Below are 27,295 nucleotides of genomic sequence, written 5' to 3'. Positions count from 1 at the left end.
TTTATTCAGTACTAATTATGTACCATACGTTATTTAATCCTCACAATCCTCTGCAAAGTCCGCATTATTTCTCTCATTTTACAGATGAAACAGGCTCAGGGAGAGTGACTTGCTCAAAATCATACAGGTAGCGAGGTGCCGGGGAGGATGGGTGGGTCCCCGGGAAAACTGTGCCAGGCCCCAAAGCTCATATTAATCCCATACCCACGTTTCCGCCACTCTCACCCCTATATCCCCCCTCCCACGTTTCCACCACATCCCCTAAAGGCCTTTTCCCACGTTTTCGCTACATCCGCACCCCAGCCCTTTTCCTCCCTTTGGACCGCTGGGTCCGCTCAAGCTTGGATGCCCCTCTAAGGATAGTGTGGGGAGGGGCTTCAGATGCCTGCTGGGTGGAGGGTGGGCTAATCCGTCTCCAGCACCAGATACTCTTCCCTTCCCGGGCCCTCCCCATTGGCCGGCTGCTGGATGCCCAGTGGCCTATTTCAGGGCCGCAGAGACCGCTATTGCTGGAGGAAAAAGGATGGGGGAAGGGAGTGCCGGCTGCAGAAGCACTAGCGGTAGACCGACGGGCGGCGCTCCCCACCCTCCGCGGCCACTTCCCGGGTGCAGTCGGCCGCTGCGCGCAGGCGCGGGGCGCTCCTCAGCCCCTCCCTTCTGCGGGCCGTCCTTTCACCCTGGCAACCGCGGCGCGACGACGGCTTGCGCGGGCTGGGCGCGGACGGGTGGGGCCGGGCGGTGCCAGTGCGGGCTGGGGCAGTGCAGTGAGTAGCGGTCTTGGGGTGTGCAATCTCACTGAGCCTCCTCACACGGTTCGTCGTCTCGGGTTCGAGCCCAGTGGGCTTAGCCACTCGCCATGGACTCCCAGAAAGTAAGCGGGGGAGGGGAGCCCGGGGCTACCGAGACAAGCCGGGCCGACACAGGGTGGGCGGGGCGCCTGGGCCCGTGGGCTGTGGGTGCGTGGGGTGGGCCTGGCCAGGCGTCCGGGCTGCTGCTGCGGAGGGCAAGGCCGCCCAGCCGCTCTCTGGGCGGGAGCGAAGAGGCGCCCACACGGATGTGGGGACCGCGCCCGGTGACTCGGGCTGGCCTCTGCCCTGCGCGCTGTCCGGGGCCCTGACTCTTGAGGAGAAACAGGGAGCCATCCCCCTTTTAAAATCAGCCACTCTGCAACGCTTTAGGCCGGTTTTCATGCCTGCAGCCTGCGAGCATGCTGGTGGGGGTGTATCACTCCTCAGCATATGAGGAAACCGAGGCACAGCCTTGTTTAGTGTCTCCCTGCTGACGCCGAAAGCTGGGGCTTTTTCCTCGACCAAGTCTCGTCTCAGCACCACGCTCTTTAGGTCAGGGACCCAATCTCCTTTGTAGCGCCCACCCGCTCCCCTTCCCATGACTTTTCCTAAGTAGATCTTAGTGTTCGTTGAATGGAGGGAAAAGACTTCAATTGTTAGGGCAGCCGTCCCACTCTCTGACTAGTTGGTGTTGCTGGGCATAGTTACTTAGGGGTCGTTGTGGAATGTTTTATACTTTGCGAACAGTTGAGGAAAGGTTATATAATGGTAAAGGTTCGATTCAGAAGTATTTGGAGAACAAAGCCAATGTCTTGAATACAGTTAGAAGTGAGTTATTCAGTCATAATCTCCATATGAAAATAACCACCCTGTTCTCTTTGTTAGACTATAACGTAATTGAAATACAGTACAGGGTAGGAAAGAAAAAACAAGGAGTATTAATAATGTAGCAGGGAAAACAAAGACATATCTAAGAGACTATTCTTTTCTATTTTTAGAAAGCACGGGAAAGAGTTAGAACAACGTTTTCTACAATTTTGTCTAGATTCACCTTCTTGAGGATCACTTCACTGAGGGCATGAGAGAATAATGATGTGTTGAGCATTGACTCTTATAGTATTTAACAAATATGCCTATGATTTCATTGTATGTGTTGGTCTTGAAACTCACCTTGGAATGCATGACTATTCTTAAAAGACATTTTTTAAAAATTACATTTTGTGTATTTTGAGTATGTGTAGGTTTAAAATATTGTCTCTGCCTAAATTTGTAAAACATCTCTCAGCTTATTAGATAAAAGTAATGATATTTGAATGGACCTTAGCAGAGGTCAAGTGAAGGAGCAAAGTGTGGAGACATGGGTTCCAGGATGCTATTTACTAGCTCTGTGATAAGGAGCAAGTCACTTAACTGTGATTAATCTGTTTCCTCATCTATGCAGTAGAAGTAAGAGTATTTTATAGTGTCATAGTAAAAATCTGATAAAATAGTTTGTTCTGAAAACACACTATTTTAAAGTTTACAAAGTATGAGCACTGAAATACTGTGTCCCATAAAATACAAAAAAATGTGTTTTAATATTGATCATCATACTTTATCAGGGATGCATTATTCTTCACTTTAATTGGGAATCAAGACATGGAGTTGTGACTCCTGGAAGGTCATGCTACTAGCCCTAAGGCTAAGATTTGAACCTATTTGTTCTCATTTCGAATGATGTGTTGGGGTACCTACAGGTTACCACGTGCAGTTTCCTGAGAGGTAGCAAAGAATTAGCTTCTCTTTCTTAGTAGTAGTAATGTATCTTATTTGTGATATCTTTGAGAATCAACTTCTCAATATTAGAAAATATGTTGAATTTCATTGATGGTATTTTCTAATGAATTTTCTAATGAAAAAACAAACAAACACCCTTTTGTTTATAGCTGTGAAAAGAATCTCCGGGGTTAATGTGCATAACCAGTTCTGTGCTCTGAACCTGAGCTTCCTTTTCTCATATGAATTACTGCAGAATCACAAGCCTCAAATAGTAATGATCTAAGCTGGATCTTGTTCTCTTTAAATAAGACAGTAGTACACGCCAGACATGATTTTTAGATACTATTTTCTGTTATGGAATGTACATTGAAAATAGTAGTAGGGGTAGTACCTCAGTCAGTAGAGTATAAGAAAAATAGGTACTGCAAAGTGTGAGGAAGGCCTGAATATATACCTGCATGTTTGTTAGGCATTGGGATTTGGGCTTTACATTAGTAAGAGGATGGCTCTGGAGCCAGGTCTCCAGTTCTACTATTTATAAGCTGTATGAGCTGGGATAGTTTGCTCTGTGTCTCCATTTCTTCATCTGTAAAACAGAGATAACAATAATTGTAATTCTCTCACAGGATTATTGTGAGGATTGTGTTCTTTTTTTTTTTTTTTGAGACGGAGTTTTGCTCTTGTCGCCCAGGCTGGAGTGCAACGGTTCAATCCTGGCTCACTGCAACCTCTGCCTCCTGGGTTCAAGAGATTCTCCTGCCTCAGCCTCCCAAGTAGCTGGGATTACAGGCGCCCGCCACCACACGTGGCTAATTTTTATTTTTTTTAGTAGAGATGGGATTTTACCATGATGGCCAGCTGGTCTCAAACTCCTGACCTCACTCAGGTGATCCGCCAGCCTTGGCCTCACAAAGCGCTGAGATTACAGGCTTGAGCCACCGTGCCCGGTCTTGCGTTCATTTTTAAAACCCACTTGACAGTGCCTAGCATACAAAAATACTGTTAGCTACTGTTATTAATTTAATAATCCTAACTTCAAAGTAACTTTCTCCTTTTAAAATTAAGTGTAGACATTTTTCCTTTTTTTTTTTTTTTTTTGAGACGAAGTCTCGCTCTGTGGCCCAGGCTGGAGTGCAGTGGCGCGATCTCGGCTCACTGCAAGCTCCACCTCCCAGGTTCATGCCATTCTCCTGCCTCAGCCTCCTGAGTAGCTGGAACTACAGGCTCCCGCCACCATGCCCGGCTAATTTTTTGTATTTTTAGTGGAGACGGGGTTTCATCATGTTAGTCAGGATGGTCACTATCTTCTGACCCCACAATCCACCCGCCTCGGCCTCCCAAAGTGCTGGGATTACAGGCGTGAGCCATCGCGCCTGGCCCGACATTTTTACTTTTAAAGCATATTTTCTGCTATTATATCTGTAAGAAACGATTCACATGGTGGTGCCAGAGAAGAGTTGTTACATTCTAATAGAAAGAGGATTGGAAGTTCTGACTCATGCAGTCTGACAGTAGAGGTTAACTTAACTAGACAGTCTTACAGAGGCTTCATGGTGGCTAGTCAACAAGTGGATTAGCTTGACCAGCTGCTTTTTTGTCTGTGAAAATAACTTGGACTTCAGTGTTCATGTTAGCAGCAGATGCTCTGTTTGAGTAGAGGAAGAAAACATAATAACCCCGGGTATGTAGGCATACTGTTGGATGCAGAAAACCACAGTATTAACTCCTGGAAATAAACAGAGGGATTTTGTTTATATCGGGTTTCTGGGACGCTTTTGTGAACAGGATGTGTTATGGATAGGTGGCTTTTGTTTGATACTCAAACCTTCTGATTATGTCTTTAAACGGTTTTAAGTTAAAATCCCAAAGGTTTCTTTACCGGATGAAATGTGCACGTTGAAAGAAAACATTGAAACAAATAAGACATTTGTACCTTTTTAGAATCTTGGAGCTTGCAATTTTATAGTTTAAGTTAAATTTTTGTACAGATTATTCACATACATAGGGATCACTCTTTCTAAGAAAGGCACTTACTGTAGAAATAAGAAAGGGTGGAGAGGAAGGAAGATAGCCCAGAGGAAGGAAGTCACCAAGAGCATATATTGTCACTTGTTTGCTTTTCCCCATTATTTTTCCTGCATATTCTTCCTACTTGGAAAGGGGTAGTGAGTGATGGGTGAGGCTTGACTGGAGAAAACTAGATTGGGGAGATTGAACTGAGCAGGAGGAGTTTTAAACATGACAGCCTGCAACAAGTAATATATCTACACTTGGCTTCCTTATCTCAGTTTCCTGCTCCAAGGTATGCGCTGTTCTTTGCCTTCATATTGTACCTTACTAGTTCCGAGAACCCCACTACATCCATAACCAACCAACTGTTCCATGTTCCAAAATTACGCCTCAGTTAAAAAAAAATTGTTTCCTGAGGAAAGAGAAATGAAATTTGACTATTGTTCTGCATCCAGTATTGTGTCGGACTGTCACAACAGTTCTTATTCCTGTTACACTGTTAGGGAAAATGAAGCCCAGAGAGGTTAAGTGTCTTGTTCACAGTCACACAGCTAGCAAATAGTAGTCTGGATTCAAGCCAAGTTTTTCTTTACAACCCATAGTTTTTTCATTACCACCCTTCTTGCCTGAATTCTTTGCATTTCAGTGGTGGTATGATTAAAGTAATTGAAACTTAAAATGTAACAGGGATAAGCCCCTATAAAGCAGGGTTCCCTCCCTCCCTCCCTCCTGTGGGCGCTCGCTCGCCTGCCTGCCTGCCTGCCTGCCTGCCTGCCTGCCTGCCTGCCTTCCTTCCTCCTCTCCTCCTCCTCCTCTCCTCTCCTCTCCTCTCCTCTCCTCTCCTCTCCTCTCCTCTCCTCTCCTCTCCTCTCTTTTCCTTTTCTTTCTTAGAGTCTTGCTGTCTTGCTCAGGCTGATAGCTCACCACGGCAACCTCTGCTTTCTGCGCTCAAGCTATCCTCCCAGCTCAGCCTCCTGAGCAGCTGGAACTACAGGTGCATGCCACCATATGCCTGGCTAATTTTTGTGTTTTTTGTAGAGACAGGGTTTTGCCATGTTGTCCAGGCTAGTCTTGAACTCTTGGGCTCAAACGATTGGCCTGCCTTGGCCTCCTGAAGTGCTGAGATTATAGATATGAGCCATCATGTCTGACCTAAAGTTTTTTTTTTTTTTTTTTTTTTGTTAAGAAGCTAGTTAAGTGTAGTGAAAATAGTTGATAGTTGGTAAAGAACATGATTTAGGTAAAAACCTGGAATTTGGTCTCTCTTGTTGCCCCAAATAAAAATCACTATTTTAATTTTAATTTTAATTTTTTTTGAGACAGAGTCTTGCTCTGTCACCCAGGCTAGAGTGCAGTGGTACGATCTCGGCTCACTGCAACCTCTGCTTCCTGGGTTCAAGAGATTCTTGTGTCTCGGCCTCCCTCGTAGCTGGGATTATAGGCGCCCGCCACCACACCCAGCTAATTTTTTAAATTTTTAATGGAGATGGGGTTTTGCCACGTTGGCCAGGGTGGTCTTGAACTCCTGCCTGACCTCAGATGATCCTCCCAAAGTGCTGGGATTACAGGCAGGAGACACTGCGCCCGACCTAAAATCACTATTTTTATTTTGTGTGTGTATGTGCATGTGTGTGTGTGTGTGTGCGAATGTCTGTCTGAACGTATCTTTCCCCTTTTTTCAACTCTTTTGAGGGAATGTCTTCGCTATCTATAGTAGAACTGTGAGCAAGAAAGTAGAAATGAACACCGTATTGACATACTTATGACCACTATATATAATACAGATACATTAGTTTTCCAATTGGACTTGGCAGTTTTTAAAAATTAGAAAGTAGTGAAGCAGACCTTTTTTTAAAAAAAATTTAACATAGTGCTTGTTTGCAATGCTTGGCTGAATGTAAGCAGGATTATTCATACAGTAAACACATATTGAATGTTTGCTGTAGTGCTAGATATTCTACTCTAACTTAGGGTGGAAAATATTTTAAAGTTGGTGGATTTTATCTCCAGACTTTTAAAAATATGTTTTTCACTCTTTGTTGGCACTTCTTCCCAGCCACAAGGTTCTGATAGAATCTGGTTTCAGTTATTGATGCTTGTTGATTGCTATTAATTGAATTTTGAACTAATTTATTAAAAAAGTATTAACATAGCCAGCTTTTGCATTTCTATTGCATTTAAATATAGGTAATACAAGTTTATTGTAGGAAAATAAGAATATAAATAAAATGAAAATAAAATAAAAACCACTCAATTCTGCCACCCAGAGACAACCTCTTCAACATTTATGTCACCATCTAGTTTTTTGATATGCATATAAAAACTTTTTTAAAATTATGGTATCATGCTATGTATGCTGCTCCATAATTTGCATTTCACATAATAAATTATGGATATTTTTCCATATTAATCATTCTACAATACTTTTAATGATTCAACAGAATTCTTTTGTGTGCATATTTTGCAGTACCCTTTTGTTGTACCTTTTTGTTGATCCCAACCTTTTAATGTTATAAATATCACAAATAAGCATCCTTGTAGCCAAGTCTCTGCTTACACCCTTAATTATTCACTTACAATAAATTAGAAATGGAATTACTGAGTCAATGTATATCTACTCCAAAAATTTTATTTGATACATATTGGCAAGTTGCCCTTGATAAGGGTTATTAGTTTATACTAATACTCCCATCTCCACTCCAATGCCACCTTCTTTTGTTAAATGGTAGGACCTCTGGTTTCTTTGGCTGACTATGAGCCTCCTTGACTTTACTGGGTAAAACAGCCAGTTCAAAGGCCACTGAACATGTTTAAGGCTTCTTTATCCTCTGGTGTGCTTTATTCCCCTCAAATCCTAGATGGGAGATTACCTCCTCTTATGCTGTGATATCTTAAACTGGGTTCAGGGCAGAAAGGCAGCATTCCCCAGCCAGTTATTTTACTAGCATTTAGACTTTTTCTCAGCTGGTAAGCTAGACAATCAGAACTGATTGTAGGATGTCTCAGTTACATCTGTGTACAGGTAGTGTTCTCAACTGTTTCACTGTTAGAGAGGGTGTAGCCTTCCATCATTTAGGTATATTTTGATTAGATGCCTGAATTTCCCAATTCTCTTTTTTTCACCTTCTTGCATCACATCCGAGCATGATACTTTTGTTAAAATAACTGGTAAGATTCTGATTATCTAGCTAATAGCTGGATAGTGCTTTCTTGATTCAGCTCTTTATTACTGTATGGTAAACCTACCTAATAGCAATAGTTTAAGCATACTATTAGAATGATCCTGTATGGCAGACTCACCTGAATGTGTCTTCTGAGCTTCACTGGGCTGTGTAGTTATCTTGTCCAGCCCACTGCCACTGGACCTTTTCTGTATATAAGGCAGTTCTCCTGCCCAGCCTGCCACCACTGGACTCTCTCCCTTGTATGTAATCCCTCAATAAAATACCATGTCTCATTTGGTGGCTCTGGGTTTCTTCAGCCTCTTGAACCCGGTGACATCCCCATTGGAGTCGATGGAGGGGTTCAGGATGAAGTCAGCTAATTCAAAGGGCAGGTCTATGTATGAGATGATGCAAGTGGCATCATTTCTGGTGGCATTTGGACATTTTCCAGGAATGTTACATGCTGGTTTGATCAATCCGTTTCCTCTGGTTGCAGGAACCCTATGATTATTTCATATAATCCCCAACAGTTTAGGCAGCCTAGGGTACAGGTTCTGGAAGCAACCTCCTGGATTTGAAAAGCAGAGGTTCTGGGGATAACCTCCTGGATTTGAATCATGACTGTCAGTTGATAGCTGTGTGACCTAAAACAAGTTTCTTAACATCTCGAATCTTTCCTTTTTCCAACCATAAAATGTGAAGACTCATACTACTTTTTTATCAGATTTGATGATTAAAAAGATACTCCATGTTAGCACAGTGCCTGGCACATAGAAGGTACTTAATGAAATACTAACTAAATTGGCTATAATAATAGTTTGACCCCCTTAAATTATAGATCTATTTGTGGTATTTGCAGGGGCTCTAGATTTTTTATCTTGATTTTCTGGAATACTATTGTAGAATTTGACTCAGAAGTCTTCTCCTTGTCTGAGAAGATGCTGGTGGGAAACCTATATGTCAGCATTTCTCTAATTATGACCACATGGTTGCTGATGCCCTCTGATTTGGGGTTATAACCTGTTGATCAGTTCCAGGTTTCCAGATTGTTGATCAGTTCCAGATTTCTAATCTTGAAGTAAAATCTTAGTCCTTTGGATGCCTTTAGCCTTTCTGACCTTTTCATGAACCTCTGATCTCTATTTTATCAGGTAGTACTGTGTAGTCCTTTAAGAGCATAGACTCAGGAATCAAACTGTCTTAATTTGAATCCTGGCTGTGTGACATATTAGCTTTGATATTCTAGGCAAGCTGCTTAACTTCTCCATGTGTCAGCTTCCTCATTGGAAAATGAGGATAATAATAGTATCTTACTTCATAGGATTCTTGAAAGGATTAAATGAATTAATAATATATATAGAGCTTAAGATAGTACTTGGCACTTAAGAGTACCAAAGTGCTCTTTTGCTGAGTCTATTGATTATCCTTTTACTTGATTGGTAATGATTATAAACATAACTTTAAGCCATGCTGCGTTGAAGAGAGTAGCTTATGTCTTGTACATCTTAGATTACTTTGATTCATTCCATGACAGTGGTTGCAGTTGTGCTTGGCTAGGGTGTATATAATGCTTTTTCTTGTTGGTGTAGCAGTTGCCTTAGTCTAAATCCCTAGTCACATCATTGTATTTTTTTGTTGTTGTTATGAGGTAACAACAACAAAAAATTGTGCTATATCACCAAAAGACATTTGCTGAGATTGCCTGTGCAGACTTCCTATGGAGACTTATCTCGTATATTTTACTATGATCTAGCAGAATTGGCATTTGTCAAAGCAGGTCTTCAGACCTGCGTCACCTAGAACTTTTAGTTGTCACCACATGAATCTTATAAAATATAATTTTCTAGATAAGCTTCAGATAATTTATATTGCCTTTATTCATCTCTGTTTATCTATTACTTTATCCATCAGTGTTTGGAAGGTAATGGGAGGCTTGAGATCTGATGTAAAAATCTAAGACCTTCGTAGGCATCCTTTAAGGTTGATAGAATCCCATGGGGCAGATGAAAGTTGTCTTTGCCCTTCTTCACCCATAAGGCTTTGATTAAAAAAAAAAGGAAATGAATATATGTAACATGGGCTCATTCTATAAGTACATTTTTGGAATTTGTTTTATCAGTACATTGTGTATATGTTTTAGGACAGAGGTTATAGGTAGAGAAACTGATAAGTGAGAGGGCTCCTAGGTAGAAAGCAAGTCAGATTAGATAAATTCATAGCAGGCTATGCAGCTGGAGTGTAACAAGGGAGAGGAAGTCTGGGGAGATGAAGCAGGTGAGGTAGGCAGTGGACAGATCATTTGAGATCTTATAGGTCATGTTAAAGATTTTCAATTTTATCCAAGGTACAGTGGGAAACCATTGAAGAATACTGATCAGGAAGAGTGATGCTATCATTACCCTAGCTGAAGTATATAGAGAACTGATTATTGGGGAGAAAGATTGTTATCAGAGTCTGATTAAGAAAAAGTTTGCTACAGTGAAGGCTGAGATATAGGCTGAGATATGATAGTAACTTTTACTAAGATAGTAGTAATAATTCTAATGTCACAGGATGCTTTGGATGTTTCTTAACCAGCTAGAAACATCTGTAGCTGGCATTGTCTCTCCTTGAGTTTCACTCATGCCTGCTGGGCTCGTTCTGCCCACTTGGCCCAGCAGGCTGTGCTCAGCTCATGCTACTGGCCTGGATCCCACACCTGCCGAGGGCGAGCCAGGCATGGAGCAGTGAGGGGTGTGAGCGAACGAGTGAGTGTGGGGTCTGGCCACTGTGCACAGCCTAGCATGCTGGCTGCTGTGGCAATGCGGGCAGCTCCAGGCACTGGCACAGTCACTGGCTCCATGCGAGGCTGCAGCTGGACCAAGCATACTGCAAGTGGCTTCCTCTGTGGGTGCCTGCATCTGGATGAAGTGAATGCAGTGGTGCCTGAAAACTCAGAGATGCCAGTAACTGCGGAGCCCCAAGGGATCGGGGGCAGGGGTGCTACACCTCTCTTGTTCCTGCCACCTGCAGCTTGGCCAGTGGGAGCGGTGGGGCATGTTTCAGCCTGTTCAGTCCTGCCACCTTGCTTGGGCCTGTGGCTCCCAGGCTGGCCCAATCCCATTGTCACTTGCTGTCATGTGGGGCAGCCGCCTGATGCTGGTGGAAGGTGGGAGGGCTATAGTGTTACAGCTCTGGCTCAGGGAATCCTGAGGTCTAGGCCCTTAGAAGTGTTGCCACTCTTCACTCCTGCAGTTCATGTCACTGTCTGCAACTTGGTGAGCTGGCCAGGAACATGTTACAGCCCTTTTTGCTCCTGTCTGCAGCTTGGCAAGTGGGCCAGGAAAGTGTTACAGCCCTTTCCGTGCCTGCCTTTTGGCGGTTCCTGAGTTCTTGTCCTGCGTCCAGGAAGAATGAGGTCACATGGACAATTGGATGGTGAGCAAGGCAGTGGAGAGTTTTACTGAGTGACAGAACAGCTCTCAGAGGACAGGAGTCCTGAAATGGGTAGTCCTGATATATGGCTGAGTCCAGGGTTTTTATGGGCTCAAAGTGGGGAAGTGCATGCTGATTGGTCCATGGGCAGGAGGAAGTATGTGCTGATTGGTCCATGGGTGGGCCTGGAAAAAGCACCATTTGTTTGACTGAAAGGCATAAAGGAAATTCTCATTCAGGGTTGTGGATTCCATCAGGAACTGGCAGCCCAGTTTTCAGGCTTCAGGTTGTCTTTGGCCTGAAGGTCAGGTTTCACCAGGGACCCACCCCTATGTGCCTAGGACTAGGTCTGCCTCCTGTGGCTATCACTAGAACCATTAAGGAGGTAAAATCTATAGAACTTTGTGACTTCATATAGAGCACAAATTAGAGGAGAGGAGATAGTGATGATGGCCTAGCTTTCTGTCTTTGCTCTTGATTAAATTTGGAGGTCCTGGAGGGATAGGTTGGGATAGAAAACTCATTGAATTATGATATATTTTAGATCTTTTCTGCTCTCTTTCTCTGCCCTGGCATATTGCCTACCATATCTAGAAAACACTTTTTAAAAACTGCTGGATTTGATGCCTGTTCAGCCAGCCTCCCCTTGTGTACCTCCTAGATTAGGCACATACTATCCTTATATATACACCTTTTACTTGACTCCTACCACCGTAGAGAAAATTTTAGCTGTATGTCACATATGCAAGCTAGGGTCAAGTTTCAGAACTCAGCACATGTAATCCTGATTCTTTAGTTTTCATGTTTTGGTGCTGGTGGTAGTTTTGTCTTAAATATTCTGATTCCTTGTAACTTGTTTTCCAGTTCTACTGAGCACCAAGTTCCTTAGTGCTTTTTATCTTTATGCCATTTCCACTTAGTTCCAGCCAGTCACCATTCTTGTGAGGGTCAGAAAGGTTGAAGCCTTGGCCCTCTCCATGATAAACTTTTACTCTTTTAGAATGCTAAATGTGAGCCTTGGATTACAGTCCTTTTCATTTGCTTATCCTCTCCACAGCAGTTGCAGATTAAAGGGCAAGTGGATCAGAGTTTCTGGAGCCTTTGTCTCACTAGTCTGCCCTTGGGGAACTTTGCAGATATTTCCTTCCTCCTTTAAGCTTAGAAAAGCTTAACAGAGAGGCAGCATTTTATCTGTATTAGCTAACAAGGTCACACTGGTTGCTATGACTTTCTCTTTATGATCTGAATGGTTGCTTCTTCTGCAGCCAGGTTTACTAATGTATTTGGTAGCTTTGAAAATCTCGATGATCTTAAATGCTGGGGTTCCAGAGTCCTCTACAGCTGGCTTGTCCATTCTGATAGCATCTCAGTGGTATATTATAGCCAAGGCTCTGAAGCCCACCCTCCCCATCTAAAGATTGCAGTGCATCCTCTGAAAATAATCTGGGCCTTTAGTCTTTGCAGTTTTGGCATTAGGGTAAAGCACCTTTTCTCAGAATGTGGACCCTTTATCTAGGTGTATATTACAGATTGTCATGCTGTACTGGAACTCCTTGTTAAATTCAAGAGCTGGAGAGTGCTGTCTCTTCAAAGAATGAGACCGTGTTTCTCAGAAATACTATATCAGCCTTTAAAGACCTTTCTTTCTCATCCACTTTCCGGGGAAGTACAGTATTTTTACAGCCTTAGGTAATTCATATAGGATATCATTCCCCTAAAGGCTTTAACACAGATTGTAGAGTGTCTTTCCAGAAGTATGGCTATTAATACATCTTAGGCCAATACAGTTGAAGAGGGTCTTTCATCTGTAGTAATATAATTTTGAATGAATTTAAGGGGAATGGTAAAGATAAGATTAACTGTAATCGCTAGGCGCGGTGGCTCATGCCTGTAATCCTTGCACTTGGGAAGCTGAAGTGGGTGAATCACAAGGTCAGGAGTTCGAGACCAGCCTGGCCAGCATGGTGAAACCCCGTCTCTACCAAAAAATACAAAAAATTAGCCAGGCATGGTAGCTTGCACCTGTAATCCCAGCTACTCGAGCGGCTGAGGCAGGAGAATTGCTTGAACCCAGGAGGTGGCGGTTACAGTGAGCCGAGATTGCACCACTGCACTCCAACCTGGGTGACAGAGTGAGACTCCATCTCAAAAAAAAAAAAAAAAAAAAAAAGATTGACTGTAATCTAAGGGTGGTATTTTTTTGGAGGTATGGGATAGTATCATAGAAAATGGAAGGCATTATTCTGATGATTCTTTGAATTTGTCTAACCTATATGTCAGTTGTCCTCAGGTGCAGTCTTGTTTTTGTTAGCTGCCAACTTTGACGTGGACATTTGCACTTTCTGTGATCCCAAGAAGTCTTCTCTAACCCAAAACATGAGTGAACAGTGTAAATTTCACAGGAGAGAGGAGTGTATTTGTTTCTTCTGTTATGGTATTGGACCCCAAAGTGGTGTTACTTATGCACCAATTTCTTTTGAGAGTTGGTAATTTTAAAATGTCTTTCACCTTCTAGAGTTAATATTTATGTAAATAAAAACTGAGAAATTAGTGAAATTCTGGTAAAGGAAGTTGGTTGTAACATTTTAACTGATATCCACATATAGCTATTATAATTCAAGAATCTGGCATAACATAAGCACATAAAGAAATTCTGGTCTTCCAAGAAAAAAGTTCAGAAAGCTTTTAGGTCATTTATTTTTAATTGCAAATTAATAAGATTAATAGAGGATCTCTGCCCTATTTCCACTCTTAGAAATATATGGTCTGTTTGGATGACATAGACCTCTTAAGTCTGTATTATCCAGGATGGTAGCTTCTAGCCATAATGTGGTTTTCGAGCACTCGAAATGTGGCCAGTTTGAATGGAGATATGCATAAGTGTAAAATACAAACTGAATTTTGAACATTCAGTACCAAAAAAAAGAAAAACTCATTAATTGTTAAATATTGACTACATGTTGAAATGATAATATATTTTGAATCTATTAAATAAAATATTAAAATTAATTTCTCCTGTTTTTCCTTTACTTTTTTGATGTGGCTGCTATCGGCTCCTACTATATTTATATTGGACAGTACTGCTTTATAAGGAGAATGAAAACGTTACAGTTGATAAAGCCTGTTTTCTGATCTCTAACATCACTATTGGACCAGAGTCTATTAACTTGCAGCAGGTTGGTAGCTCTTAAAGGAGCAGAGGATTTAACTTGAAGATCTGATTCAAAATTAGAGCATTTAGATGTCTTTGACTATACTCAGTAAAAAACAGGAACATTAAAAAGGTAGGCTTTAGCTGGGAGCAGGGACCATGCCTATAATTGCAACACTTTGGGAAGCTGAGGTGGGAGGATTGCTGGAGCCCAGAAGTTCGAGACCAGCCTGGGCAACATAGTGAGACCTTGTCTCTACAAAAAATCAAATAATGAGGCAGGTAGATATGGCTTGAGCCCAAGAGGTTGAGGCTGCAGTGAGCTATGATTGTGTCACTGCACTCCCACCTGTGTGACAGAGCCTCAAAAAAAAAAAAAAAAAGGCTTCTCATTAAAATCTTTGGAGCTCAGGTCTTACCTAGTTGGGGCAATAAGCTACAGCTATCTCCAGATTTTTGCTATGTAAGTTCTGAAATGCAAAGCTTGCTACTAAACTTAGACCAAAAAAATACATAAATGGTAAGCTATTTTATGCTAAGGAGATTTTATTTTTTGCTCTGAACTGTATCTGCCTTTTTTTTGGTACCAATGTTTTATAATTTTTTTGGTGGAAAGTTTTTTTAAGTTTTGTTTTTGTTTTTGTTTTTTTTGAGACAGAATCTTGCTATGTCACCCAGGCTGGAATGTAGTGGTGTGATCTCGGCTCACTGCAACCTCCACCTCCCGGGTTCAAGCAATTTTCTTGACTCAGCCTCCCGAGTAGCTGAGCTGGGATTACAGGCGCCCACCACCACGCCTGCCTAATTTTTGTATTTTTAGTAGAGACAGGGTTTCGCCATGTTGTCCAGGCTGGTTTCGAACTTCTGACCTCTGGTGAGCCACCCACCTCAGCATCCCAAAGTGCTGGGATTACAGGCATGAGCCACCGTGACTGGCATTTTTTTTTTTTTTTTTTTTTTTTTTGAGACAGAATCTTGCTCTGTTGCCCAGGCTGGGGTGCAGTGGTGAGATCTTGGCTCACTGCAGCTTCCACCTCCCGGGTTCAAGTGATTCTTCTGCCTCAGCCTCCTGAGTAGCTGGGATTACAGGTTCACGCCACCACACCTGGCTAATTTTTATAATTTTAGTAGGGGTTTCACTGTGTTGGCCAGGCTGATCTCGAGCTCCTGACCTCAAGTGGTCTGCCTGCCTTAGCTTCTCAAGGTGTTGGGATTACAGGCATGAGACACTGTGCCCTTTTTTCAGCTTTTATTGAACTCACATATATCATGATGATTGAAATTTTGTTACTGGGTTGAATTCACTGGGCCTGGCTCCTCTTTTTCATAGAAGGTGATCTTTTTCAGAAGATTCTTCTACTCTTGTTCTGGTAGAATATTATCAACTTTTCTCTGAAGTTCATTAGATATACCTCCCAGTGAATCAAGCTGTGATTCTCTACTGTGAAAATTCCAGCAGTTCTCTGTCGTTGAAAACTCTTGGCAAATAAGATTTTTAAAGAATATGTACTTTATCGGATGAGTATACCATATGATGGGCTAATCGATTGGACTTACAGGCAGTATCCCAAAGTATTTAAGACCATGGGCTTTGGACATACATCATTTTTACCTTACTAGCAGTGTTACTTTGAATCTCCATTTTCTTATCTGCGCAATATGGATGTAACTCTGCCATTCTGAGGGATAGAAGGGGAGGCAGATTCAGTTCATTAGCCAGAAAGAGCCCAGTCTTTTATTGAAACCTACTATAAAGTCTGAGTATTGTACAAAGCTGTTTTTACTATTCCATTGTGTTGCTTTTAAATATGTATTGAGCTGGACATTGTGGCTCAAGGCTGTAATCCCAGCACTTTGGGAGGCTGAGGTGGGTGGATCACCTGAGGTCAGGAGTTTGAGACCAGCCTGGCCAACGTGGCAAAACCCTGTCTCTACTAAAAATACAAAAATTAGCTGGGCGTGGTGGCTCATGTCTGTAATCCCAGCTACTCGGGACGCTGAGACAGGAGAATCACTTCAACCTGTGGGTGGAGGTAGCAGTGAGCCGAGATGGCGCCGTTGAACTCCAGCCTGGGTGACAGAGCGAGACTCCGTCTCAAAAAATAAAAATAAAATAAAATAATAAATATGTATTGAGGCTGGATGTGGTGGTGCCTGTAATCCCAGCACTTTGGGAAGCTGAGGCAGGCAGATCGCTTGAGGCCAGGAGTTCAAGACCAGCCTAGTCAACATGGCGAAACCCTGTCTCTACTAAAAATATAAAAATTAGCCGGGCGTGGTGGCACATGCTTGTAATCCCAGCTACTCAGAAGATGGAAGCAGGAGAATTGCTTGAACCTGGTATGTGAGGTTGCAGTGAACTGAGATCGTGCCACTGCACTCCAGCCTGGGTGACAGAGCGAGAACTGTCTCAAAAAAACAAAACAAAAAAGAAAAAAGAAAAAAGTACTGAGCCTATCTTGGGTGAGTACTTGGATGACTTAAGTCCTTTGATCGCTTCTCCATTTCTGTATTACCTCCATTGCTTCTCCAACTGTGTCCACCCCTCCCCCAAGTCTTGGTGCACCAGTTCTTGGGAAGAGCATTGTCAGGATAAACACTTAATTCTTGGTGTCATTGGTCTTCTTTCATAGTATAATTTAATTGTGTTATTATATTAAAATACCAACAGTAGTGACAATGGGAAGAAATAGTGTAAGTGAATACAACAGAGAGCGCTTAGCCCCAGGGATGATAATAATAACCTACTTATCTCCAGGAATTGTGAGACTCAAAAGAGAACTGTTACTATTAAATTAAAAATGTTCAGCCGGGTGTGGTGGCTCATGCCTATAATCCCAGTACTTTGGGAGGCCAAGGCAGTTGGATCACCTGAGGTCAGGAGCTCAAAACCAGCCTGGCCAACATGGTGAAACCCCGTTTCTACTAAAAACACACAAATTAGCTGGGCATGGCGGTGCACACCTGTAATCCCAGCTGCTTGGGAGGCTGAGGCAGGAGAATCGCTTGAACCTGGGAGGTGGAGGTTGCAGTGAGCCAAGATCTCACTGTTGCACTCCAGCCTGGGCAACAAGAGCGAAACTTCCTCTCACAAAATGAAAATTTTTTTTCACTACTACAATGCTTTATGAACATTTGTATAAAATGTTGTAGGTATGGTAGCTTACACCTGCAGTCCCAGCACTTTGGGAGGCTGAGGCAGGTGGATCTCCTGTGGTCAAGAGTTTGAGACCAGCCTGGCCAACATGGTGAAGCCCTGTCTCTACTAAAAATGCAAAAATTAGCTGGGCATGGTGGCGGGCACCTGTAATTCCAGCTACTCGGGAGGCTGAGGCAGGAGAATTGCTTGAACCCGGGAGGTGGAGGTTGCAGTGAGCCGAGATCATGCCATTGCACTCCATCCTGGGAGACGAGCCAAAAACTCCGTCTCGAGAAAAAAAACTTAAAAAAAAATGTTATCTCCCTTCAGACTGTTTCCTGGGCTCCTTATGTATAACCCTTTATCGATATCTGATTATATTTTTTAGGAGAACTTTTATTCCACAAAGTCTTATAGGCTTTATTAAAATATTTAAGCTCATAGGTGCTTACAGAAAAAAGTCCTATGCTTCTGAGAAAATTACAAAGTATTAAAGTACTTGCATTTGATTTTTTTCTGAGACTATAAATAACCTTGTTTGGTTTTCGCTGTTGCTACCAATGAGTAGTTACTGCAACTAGACTTGTGCTGTCCAATATGATAGCATTGGTTACATTTGGCTATATAAACTTAATTAATTGAAGTTGGAAAAATTAAATTTAGTTCCTCAGTTCTAGTCACATTTCAAGACATCTTTAACTGTGTGTGGCTAGTGGCTACCATATTGGGCAGCACATTTATAGAACACTTACATCACAGTGGAAAATTTTATTGGGTAGCACCGAACCAGAGAGAAAATTAACCAAATGTTTTATTTAAATAGGAAGCATTATCAAAGTCTGAGCTATTTGCTACTAAAATTGCTTTATTTATTATAGTTCTGCAGCGTCTGTAAATATTGGAATGAATGTTGTCATTCTAAATGCACATGTTTTATCTAGTTTCATATCTCTAAAATATGTTTATTTTTGTAAATAAATAAAATGTTGATGAATTTGTGTCTCCTCGCTTTTATTCCTTGGATCCTGATGTTGTATTCTGTTTCCATTTGTTTTTACAGCATTTAAAGATTTTGCTCTATTCCATTGTCATGGCCGATGACCTAAAATAATTCTATTGATATTGTTAAACTGATAATTTTCAATCTGAAAAGTATCATGGTGATTAAGTTGCATATTAGGAATAAGAGGGCTTAATACAATATGAATACATACCCCATCTTTTCTAATTACAAGCCTTTGGAAGTTTTGAACAATGAGAAATTTTACATTGCTCCTATTTGTTATACAATATACTCTTACATAAAGTTTGTTTATAGAATGCTTGTTAATGAGTTTTATAACTCTTTCATTGAAATATAGTATTTTAATGCTTTTCTTAATTCTAGGAAGCTCTACAGAGGATCATTTCAACTCTGGCAAATAAAAATGATGAAATTCAGAACTTTATTGATACACTACATCATACACTAAAAGGAGTTCAGGTATGATTGTTTTATGAAAAATTTTGTGTAAATATGTCACAATTAATGAGTCAAATCTGAAGTACAAATATGCTCTATGAATTTTGGGTTATAAACTAATGGAGGTGAGAGCAGGGTTTTAAAATAGCAGGTAAAGTAAAAATGTTTTCGTTGCAATTCCTGTTTTGTCCATGGAAAAATCAAAATAGTAAGGGAAAAGGAAAACTCTGGAATAGTGTTAGGGAATACCAGAGTGCTCACTTGAGTCCTTTTCCATTTGACATTTTTTCTAATATAAATTAAGAGCAATTTGTACTTTTTCAAAAGTGCTGGCAGGTAAAACGTTTCTTTTACAATAAACAATGGAAGAAAAATGTTGGCCACGTGTGGTGGCTCATGCCTGTAATCCCAGCATTTTGGGAGGCTGATGCAGGTTGATGGGTTGAGCCCAGGAGTTTGAAACCAGCTTCGGCAACATGGCAAGACCCCATCTCTACCAAAACAAACAAAAAGATACAAAAATTAGCTGGGCATAGTGGCATACACATGTAGTCCCAGCTACCCAGGAGGCTGAGGTAGGAGGATCATTTGAGCCCAGGAGGTCGAGGCTGTAGTGAGCATTGATTGTACCACTGCACTGCAGCCTGGGTAATAGAACGAGACTGTGTCTCAAAAAGAAAAGAAAATGTTATTGGTAAGGGGTCTACTTGTAGAAGTAGATGAAAGTGATGTAAAAATAAAAGGCAAAGTGCCCATTGAGAAGGAAGAGGAATACTTAAGAAAATAGTTCCAGGTTTGGGGAGATAATCTATATTGTAAGTAGTGACATATTGATTGTGGAAGAGAGGACTCAAGATAATCTGGTTGCTAGAAATGTACAATCTACGAAGACTGAATCAGAAAGAAATTGAAAATCTGAATAGGTCAATAATAAATAAGGAAATTGAATCCACAATAAAGTCTCCCATCAAAGAAGAGCCTGCAACCTGATGGTTTTACCACTGAATTCTACCAAATATTTAAAGAACTAATAGCAGTTCTTCTCTGCCTCTTCCAAAAAAATCAAAGAGGAGGGAGTACTTCCAAATCCATTTTTACAAATTCAACATCATCCTAATAAATAACACAGCCAAACCGGGGATACTACAAAAGAGAGAACTACAGGCCAGTATTCCTAATCAACATAGATGTGAAAATCCTCAGTAAAATATTAGCAAACTAAATGCAGTAACACACTGAAAAGATCATTTACCATGATCCAGTAGGATTTATGCCTGGGATGCAAGGATGATTCAACAGAAGTTGATAAATGTGATACACCATATTAACAAAACTAAAGACAAAAAAAAAAGTGTATGGTTTCCTCAGTAGATGCAGAAAAAGAATTTGACAGAATTCAACATCCTTTCATGATAAAAACTCTCAACAAATTAGGTGTAGAAGGAATATACCACAACACAGTAAAGGCCATATGTATAATAGCAATCTCACAGCTACCATCTTATCAAAGGTTAGAAGTCAAAAGCTTTTTCTGTAAAGTCGGGAACAAGACAAAGATGTTTACTCTCACCACTTTTTTTTTTTTTGAGACAAAGACTTGTTCTGTCACCCAGGCTGGAGTGCAATGCCGCAGTCTCAGCTCACTGAAACTCCTGCTTCCCAGGTTCAAGCGATTCTCCTGCCTCAGTCTTTAAAAAACTCTAAAGACTCTACCAAAAAGCTATTAGAACTGATAAATTCAGTAAAGTTACAGAGTGCAATATCAACACACAAAAATCAGTATTGCTTCTATACATGAAAAATGAACTATTTCAAAAAGAAAATAAGAAAACAATCCCATTTGCTATAGCATAAAAAAATAGGAGTAAATTTACCTAAGGAAATGAAAGATCTATATACTGAAAGCTATAAAACACTGATGAAAGAAATTTAAGAAGACATAAATGAATGGAAAAATATCCCATGTTTGTGGATTAGAATTAACATTGTTAAAATATTTGTACTACCCAATCTACAGATTCATTGTAATCTCTATCCAAATACCAATGTCATTTTCCACAGAAATAGAAAAATTCCTAAAATGTATATAGAACTACAAAAGACCCAGAATAACCAAAATAATCTTTAGCAAAAAGAACATTCATGGGAGGCCGAGTCGGGTGGATCACCTGAAGTCAGGAGTTCAAGACCAGCCTGGCCAACATTGTGAAACCCCATCTCTACTAAAAAAACAAGAATTAGCTGGTCGTAGTGGCGAGCGCCTGTAATCCCAGCTAGTTGGGAGGCTGAGGCAGGAGAATCGCTTGAACCCAGGAGGTGGAGGTTGCAGTGAGCCAGGATCGCACTACTGCATTCCAGCCTGGGTGATAGAGCGAGACTCTGTCTCAAAAAAAAAAAATCATTATTTTAGCTATCTTGAACTATTTTATTGGAAAATTGGTGAATCAGCTTTCTTTAGATAAGCATAAAGCTCATGGCTGTAAAGCTCTTGATCTGTGGACAAGAGAATCATCACATTTGGTATCTGTAAAGAGAGATCTTATGTAGAGCTAGCTCAAACCATCCTTCTGATTGATAAATTATTAGAATTCTACCTTAATGTTAGAAAAAAAAAAGTAGTGGGGGAATTAACCTACACCCTCGTTGCTAAAGATGGGAGCTTAGTAGTAAGCAAAAGGCAACAAGATGCCATCTGGTGATTGAGAGGAAAATAGTCTGTTTCTTTTTTATGAATGAATAAACTGAGGTCTAGGAATTTAAGGTCATGCTGTTACTGAGTGGCTAGTGTGGGATTTGAGTTAGGTTTTTTCCCTTCCGGACTGCACATTCCACTTCTATAGTTTTTCTTACCACTGTAAATAGACTAGTAAAATAATTACCACCACCTTTGGTGAGGTGCCTGTGAGGTATCTAGTTTTGTTTGTTTTTTTTTTTTTTTTTGAGACGGAGTCTTGCTCTGTCGCCCAGGCTGGAGCGCAGTGGTGCAATCTCGGCTCACTGCAAGCTCTGCCTCCCGGGTTCACGCCATTCTCCTGCCTCAGCCTCCCGTGTAGCTGGGACTACAGGCGCCCGCCACTACGCCCGGCTAATTTTTTGTATTTTTAGTAGAGACGGGGTTTCACCGTGGTCTCAATCTCCTGAACTCGCGATCCGCCCACCTCGGCCTCCCAAAGTGCTGGGATTACAGGCGTGAGCCACCGTGCCTGGCTAGTTTTTATAAACATTATAAGCAAAAGTTTGGACATATAATATTACAGTAGATTGTATATATTAGTTCTCTTAGTCAGTGCCAGTTCGCTTCTCTTAATTGAATGATTCATCCAAGTTGAAAAATGTCTTAAGAGAATTTCTTCTATCTCATAATTGTTGCAAGTGTGGATATTGCTTATCTAGGGATTTTACAAATAATTTATTTTTTTGTTGAAATAGCAGCAAATATAGCAATGGGGAACTCAAGAGACTTGAAATGCCTTATTGACCATGTTACTAGTAACTAATTGTATGGCTTTGGGCAAGTAACTTATCTGTATTTTAGTTAATAAAATACAGGATTTGACTACAAATTCTAGTCATTAGATGATTCAATATTTGATAAATATCTTAGGATCCAATAAATAATTGCTTAGTCTTTTAATTTCTGTTTATCTTATATAAATGCAGTGTTTTAGAGACCCTGAAAGATTTTAAAATTTAGACAAAATCTGCCTCATTTCTGTATGTGCAAAGTGTTCCTCAGAATTACTGAATTAAAATCTCTGGAATATTTTATTAGAATACCTCACCAGTGATTCTGATACGCACCACAGGTTAAGAACCACTGGCTTAGAGTCTGCCTGAGAGACTGAAGGTCTGGACAAAGTTGGGAACTTTAAAACAACCTTTCATGTTGTCCTGTGGAAACAGTAAAGTGAAGAGAGTATGGGCTAGTCCATAAAAGACAACTTAACTGATAGTATAGCTGAAATAGTACTGTTAGCATTAGCAGGCAGTTTGTTGCATTTATGTGTTTTTAAAGCCTTAAGTCAAATATTTGAATTATGTTATTTTTATATTAGGCTAACATAGTTTATAATATAAATTTATTCTCTCTTTTGGGCATACCTTTCAGTTTTTAAATGTTTGATAGCTCTTCAGTAAAATTGTTTTGTTTTGTTTTTTAAACAGGAAAATTCGTCCAACATACTCTCAGAGTTAGACGAAGAATTTGATAGTTTATACTCTATACTAGATGAAGTAAAAGAAAGTATGATTAACTGTGTCAAGCAGGAACAAGCTCGTAAATCCCAAGAGTTACAGGTGAGATCATACAACTATTGAAATATGGATAATTTTAGTCTATTTAATGCTCGATTTATGGTAAGCAAAAATTAGTGAATTTATGAGTATAACTATACCCTTACCTTGTAGAAGAATGGTTTTTTGTTTTGGCCATAAGTATTCTAAAATTGTGGTTAAAAAAACAATTTATTCTCTTAACGTTTTTTTTTTTTTGAGACGGAGTCTCACTCTGTCACCCAGGCTGGAGTGATGTTGGTTCACTGCAACCTCTGCCTCCCGGGTTCAAGCGATTCTCCTGCCTCAGCCTCCCGAGTAGCTGAGATTACAGGTGCCCACCACCATGCCTGGCTAATTTTTGTATTTTTAGTAGAGATGGAGTTTCACCATGTTGGCCAGGCTGGTCTCAAACTCCTGACCTCAGGTGATCCACCTGTCTTGGCCTCCCAAAGTGCTGGGATTACAGGCGTGAGCCACGGTGCCCGGCCAATTCTCTTAACCATTTTAAACTGTACAGTGTACAATTGATGGTGTTAAATATATTCACATTTTTGTGTAACAGATCTCTAGAATTTTTTCATCTTGTGCAAGTGAAACTTTATGTCCCTTGATCAACAGCTCATTTCCCCTTCTTCCTAGCCCCTGGCAATCATCGTATTATTTTCTGTTTCCATGACTACTCTACATGTCTCGTATAAGTGGAATCATAGCATTTGTCCTTTCGTGACTTATTTCCACTCAGCATAATGTCCTCAAGATTTATTCATGTTATATAGCATGCGCTAGGATTTCCTCCTTTTTTGTGGTTAAATAATATTCCACTTATGTATATACCACATTTTCTTTATCCATTTATATGTCTATGGACATTTTGGCAGCTTACACTTCTTAGCTATTGTGAATAATGCTGCAATGAACGTGGGAGTTTGAATATCTCTTTGAGATTCTGTTTTCAATTCTTTTGGATATGTATACTTCGAAGTAGGATTGCTGAATCATGTGGTAATTCTCTTTATAGTTTTCTGAGGACCCTCTATATAATGTTTTCCATAGTGGCTGCACTATTTTACATTCCTACCAGCCGAAGGGTTCCAATTTCTTCACGTGCTCACCGGTGCTTTTTATTTTCTGTTTGTTGTTTTTTTTGATAGTGGCCATCATAATGGGTATGACATGATATTTCATTACGGTTTTGATTTGCATTTCCCTAGTGACTAGGGATGTTGAGCATCTTTTCATGTGTTTGTTGGCCATCAGTGTATTTTCTTTAGAGAAATGTCTATTCAGGTTCTTTGGCCGCCTTTTAATTGGGTTACTTGGGTTTTTTGGTGGTTGTTAAGTTGCAGCAGTTTTCTATTCGTTCTGGATATTAACTCCTTATCAGGTATATGATTTGCAGTTTTTTTTTCCCCATTTTGTAGGCTGCTTTTTTACTCTGTTGGTTGTTCCATTTGATATGGAGAAGTTTTAAAGTTTTACGTCATCTCATTTGTCTATTTTTGCTTTCATTGTCATATCCAGGAAATCATTGACAAATGCAGTGTTATGAAGCTTTTCCTCTATGTTTTCTTCTAGGAGCTTTAGAGCTTATGTTTAGGTCTTTAATCTATTTTTAGTTAATTTTTGCGTATGGTGTTAAGTAAGGGACCTACTTTATTTTTTTACTTGTGGATATTCGGTTTTCCTAGCACCATTTGTTGAAGAGACTGTCATGTCCCTATTGTTTGGCCTTAGTACCTATGTCAGAGATCGTTCGATCATATATGTGAAGGGTAATTTCAGGGCTGTCTGTTTTGTTCCATTGGTCTGTGTATCTGTCTTTATGCCAGTACCACATTGTTTGGGTTCCTATAGTTTTGTAAGGTATTTTGAAATCAGGAAGGTTGAGGCATTCGACTTTTTTCTCTTTCAAAATCATTTGTGCAATTCAGGGTCCCTTGAGATTCTACATGAATTTTATATATTTTTTTTCTATTCCTACAAAAAATGTCTTGGGATTTTGACAGTGATTACATTGAATTTATAGATTGCTTTGGGTAGTATGGATAGTTTAACAATATTAAGTGTTCCAATCTATGAACATGAATGTCTTTCCCTTTATTTTTGTTGTATATTTCTTTTAGCATTGTATTGTAGTTTTGGGTGTATAGGTCTCATGCCTTGTTGGTTAAATTTATTTCAAAGTATGCTGTTCTTTTTGATACTATTATAAGTAGATTTTTTTCTTATTTTCCTTCTTGGATTGTTCATTATTGGTGTGTAGAAATGCAAATTTTTGTGTGTTGATTTGAGTTGTAGATATCTTTGAGCACCTAAAACCTGTGGAAAAACACATATGTTGTCTTTCTCTTTTACATACACACCATACATGCACAGTTTCCAAGGATCAGATACCCTCTGAAGTGTGTCCATACTACCCAGGTTGAGGTTTGTTGTTCATATTTGGGGGTGGGGGGTGTATTACTTAAATAATTCAAGGATAATTCATTTATTCATAAAGTTTCTATACATTTCAATAAATACTAATAAGAAATGAATTCATTTAAAAAACAAAACACTGTAGAAGAAAGGACAGCTCAGCATCTTCTGAAGATCCAACCGAAAACTCATCCTGTGCAGAATTGTGTTCTGTTTTGGACCCGGACCCTTCTTCACAGCACCACTTTGGAATGGCCTTTAAGCATCCAGTTGTTTAATCTCCAACCTTCCCTTTTCCCTCCCCGTACTTTTTCTTTACCAAAGCATCTCTAATTGTCTTAATCTACCACTAGCCAACATTTCTGTCACCCTAGCTCATACCGCATATTAAACCTGCTACCAAAGTGGCCACGGGTGATGTCTTTTTTCCTGCCTTTCCTTATTCCCGTCAAGTACCAAAAAGTCTTTTGCATATTGAGTGTGTATTATGCATTTTGATCAACCCCCTAGTCATCCCTGGCATGAGTGATGTTCCAGTGCAACTGGTAATATTTTCCCTTTTCACTTACCTCTCAGTTCATAGTGCCTCATTAACGTCTGTTGTTTGTCGGGACCTTCTTTCTGCTTGAATATATGTGGACAGTTTGTTCTTCTGGCACTGTTATAGGGGAGCTAGGAGCAGCCAATACAAACATTTTTAAAACTTGCAGTTTGTTAGATAAAATTGAATTGCGAACGTTCATCTTTAGAGCAGGAACCTTGCCATTTAGGTTTAGAAAAATACTTCCTACTTGTCCCATATTCTTTATGTATCTTGAATTGCTAGTTTTTAATTAATGACAGTGGACTAAGCTTCGCTTAGGTCCTTTTTTGTTTTAAATGATGAGTGTATCTTTACCTGTATGCAGTTAAGCTGTTTTCAATAAATTATGGCAAGAGGTACAAAGTATTAAGATAATTAAAATTTGTTTTATGTATATATGTAAAACAAATATAAGTTTTATATATATGTATAAAACTTGTCTTATAAATATAAGTTTTTTATATATATATATAAAACTTATCTTGCTACAATAGCTCACTGAAATATTTTTCCTCTATTATTGCTATTAAAATTATTTGTAAGTTCATTATAACAATATATATTTAAGATTCTGATGGCAATAGGAAACTTCATTTTAATGACTTAGTTTTTTTTTTTTTTTTTTCCCTAGAGTCAGATTAGTCAATGTAATAATGCCCTGGAGAACTCTGAAGAACTATTAGAATTTGCAACAAGGTCATTAGATATAAAGGAACCCGAAGAATTTTCAAAGGTACACAAAAACTGAATTAATACACTTAATAAGGGAAGTTGTATTTTTAAAAAGGCGTTTTTGTTTTTCTTTAGTTTTGGATTTCTTTACTGATTTCTAATACTAATAAAGGCTTGGGGTTTCTTGATAAGTAAAATGCTAACTGTTCATTTATTCCAAAGCAAGCACTTAGAAGTGTGTGTCTTTAGGGTCATCAACAAATATGTTTAAAAAATGTTTCTGTGTTTCTGTCTATGAGCTGCTTGGGAAAGCATCCACTTTATGCACATGAGCACTGTAACTGTGTAACTTCTTATTGCAGATAAATGCCCCCACTGCTTAAGTAATTGAATGTTTTATTAAAACATGGAAATGTAGATCCTTACTTATGGGATATGTTTAGTATAAAAATGTAGAGAGT

At 40.0% G+C, this 27,295-nt stretch overlaps 1 protein-coding gene across 3 annotated transcripts in view; it reads left to right on the top strand.

The window, feature by feature from the left end:
* Positions 1-669: 669 nt before the first annotated feature.
* FSD1L (fibronectin type III and SPRY domain containing 1 like) overlaps positions 670-27,295 on the top strand; it is a 91,569-nt gene continuing 64,943 nt past the window's right edge. For all 3 annotated transcript variants that reach the window (XM_030826352.1, XM_030826290.1, XM_030826241.1), the window contains exons 1-4: positions 670-871; positions 18,812-18,907; positions 23,051-23,182; positions 26,794-26,895. In XM_030826352.1, the coding sequence (XP_030682212.1) occupies positions 857-871; positions 18,812-18,907; positions 23,051-23,182; positions 26,794-26,895 (345 nt within the window). In that variant the 5' untranslated portion in view covers positions 670-856. The remainder of the gene's footprint in view (positions 872-18,811; positions 18,908-23,050; positions 23,183-26,793; positions 26,896-27,295) is intronic.

The sequence above is a fragment of the Nomascus leucogenys genome, chromosome 1a (assembly GCF_006542625.1).
Source record: "Nomascus leucogenys isolate Asia chromosome 1a, Asia_NLE_v1, whole genome shotgun sequence".
NCBI classification, from domain to species: Eukaryota; Metazoa; Chordata; class Mammalia; order Primates; family Hylobatidae; genus Nomascus; species Nomascus leucogenys.
Note: the sequence above shows the minus strand (reverse complement) of the source record. Positions and strands in the feature narration are given on the sequence as shown.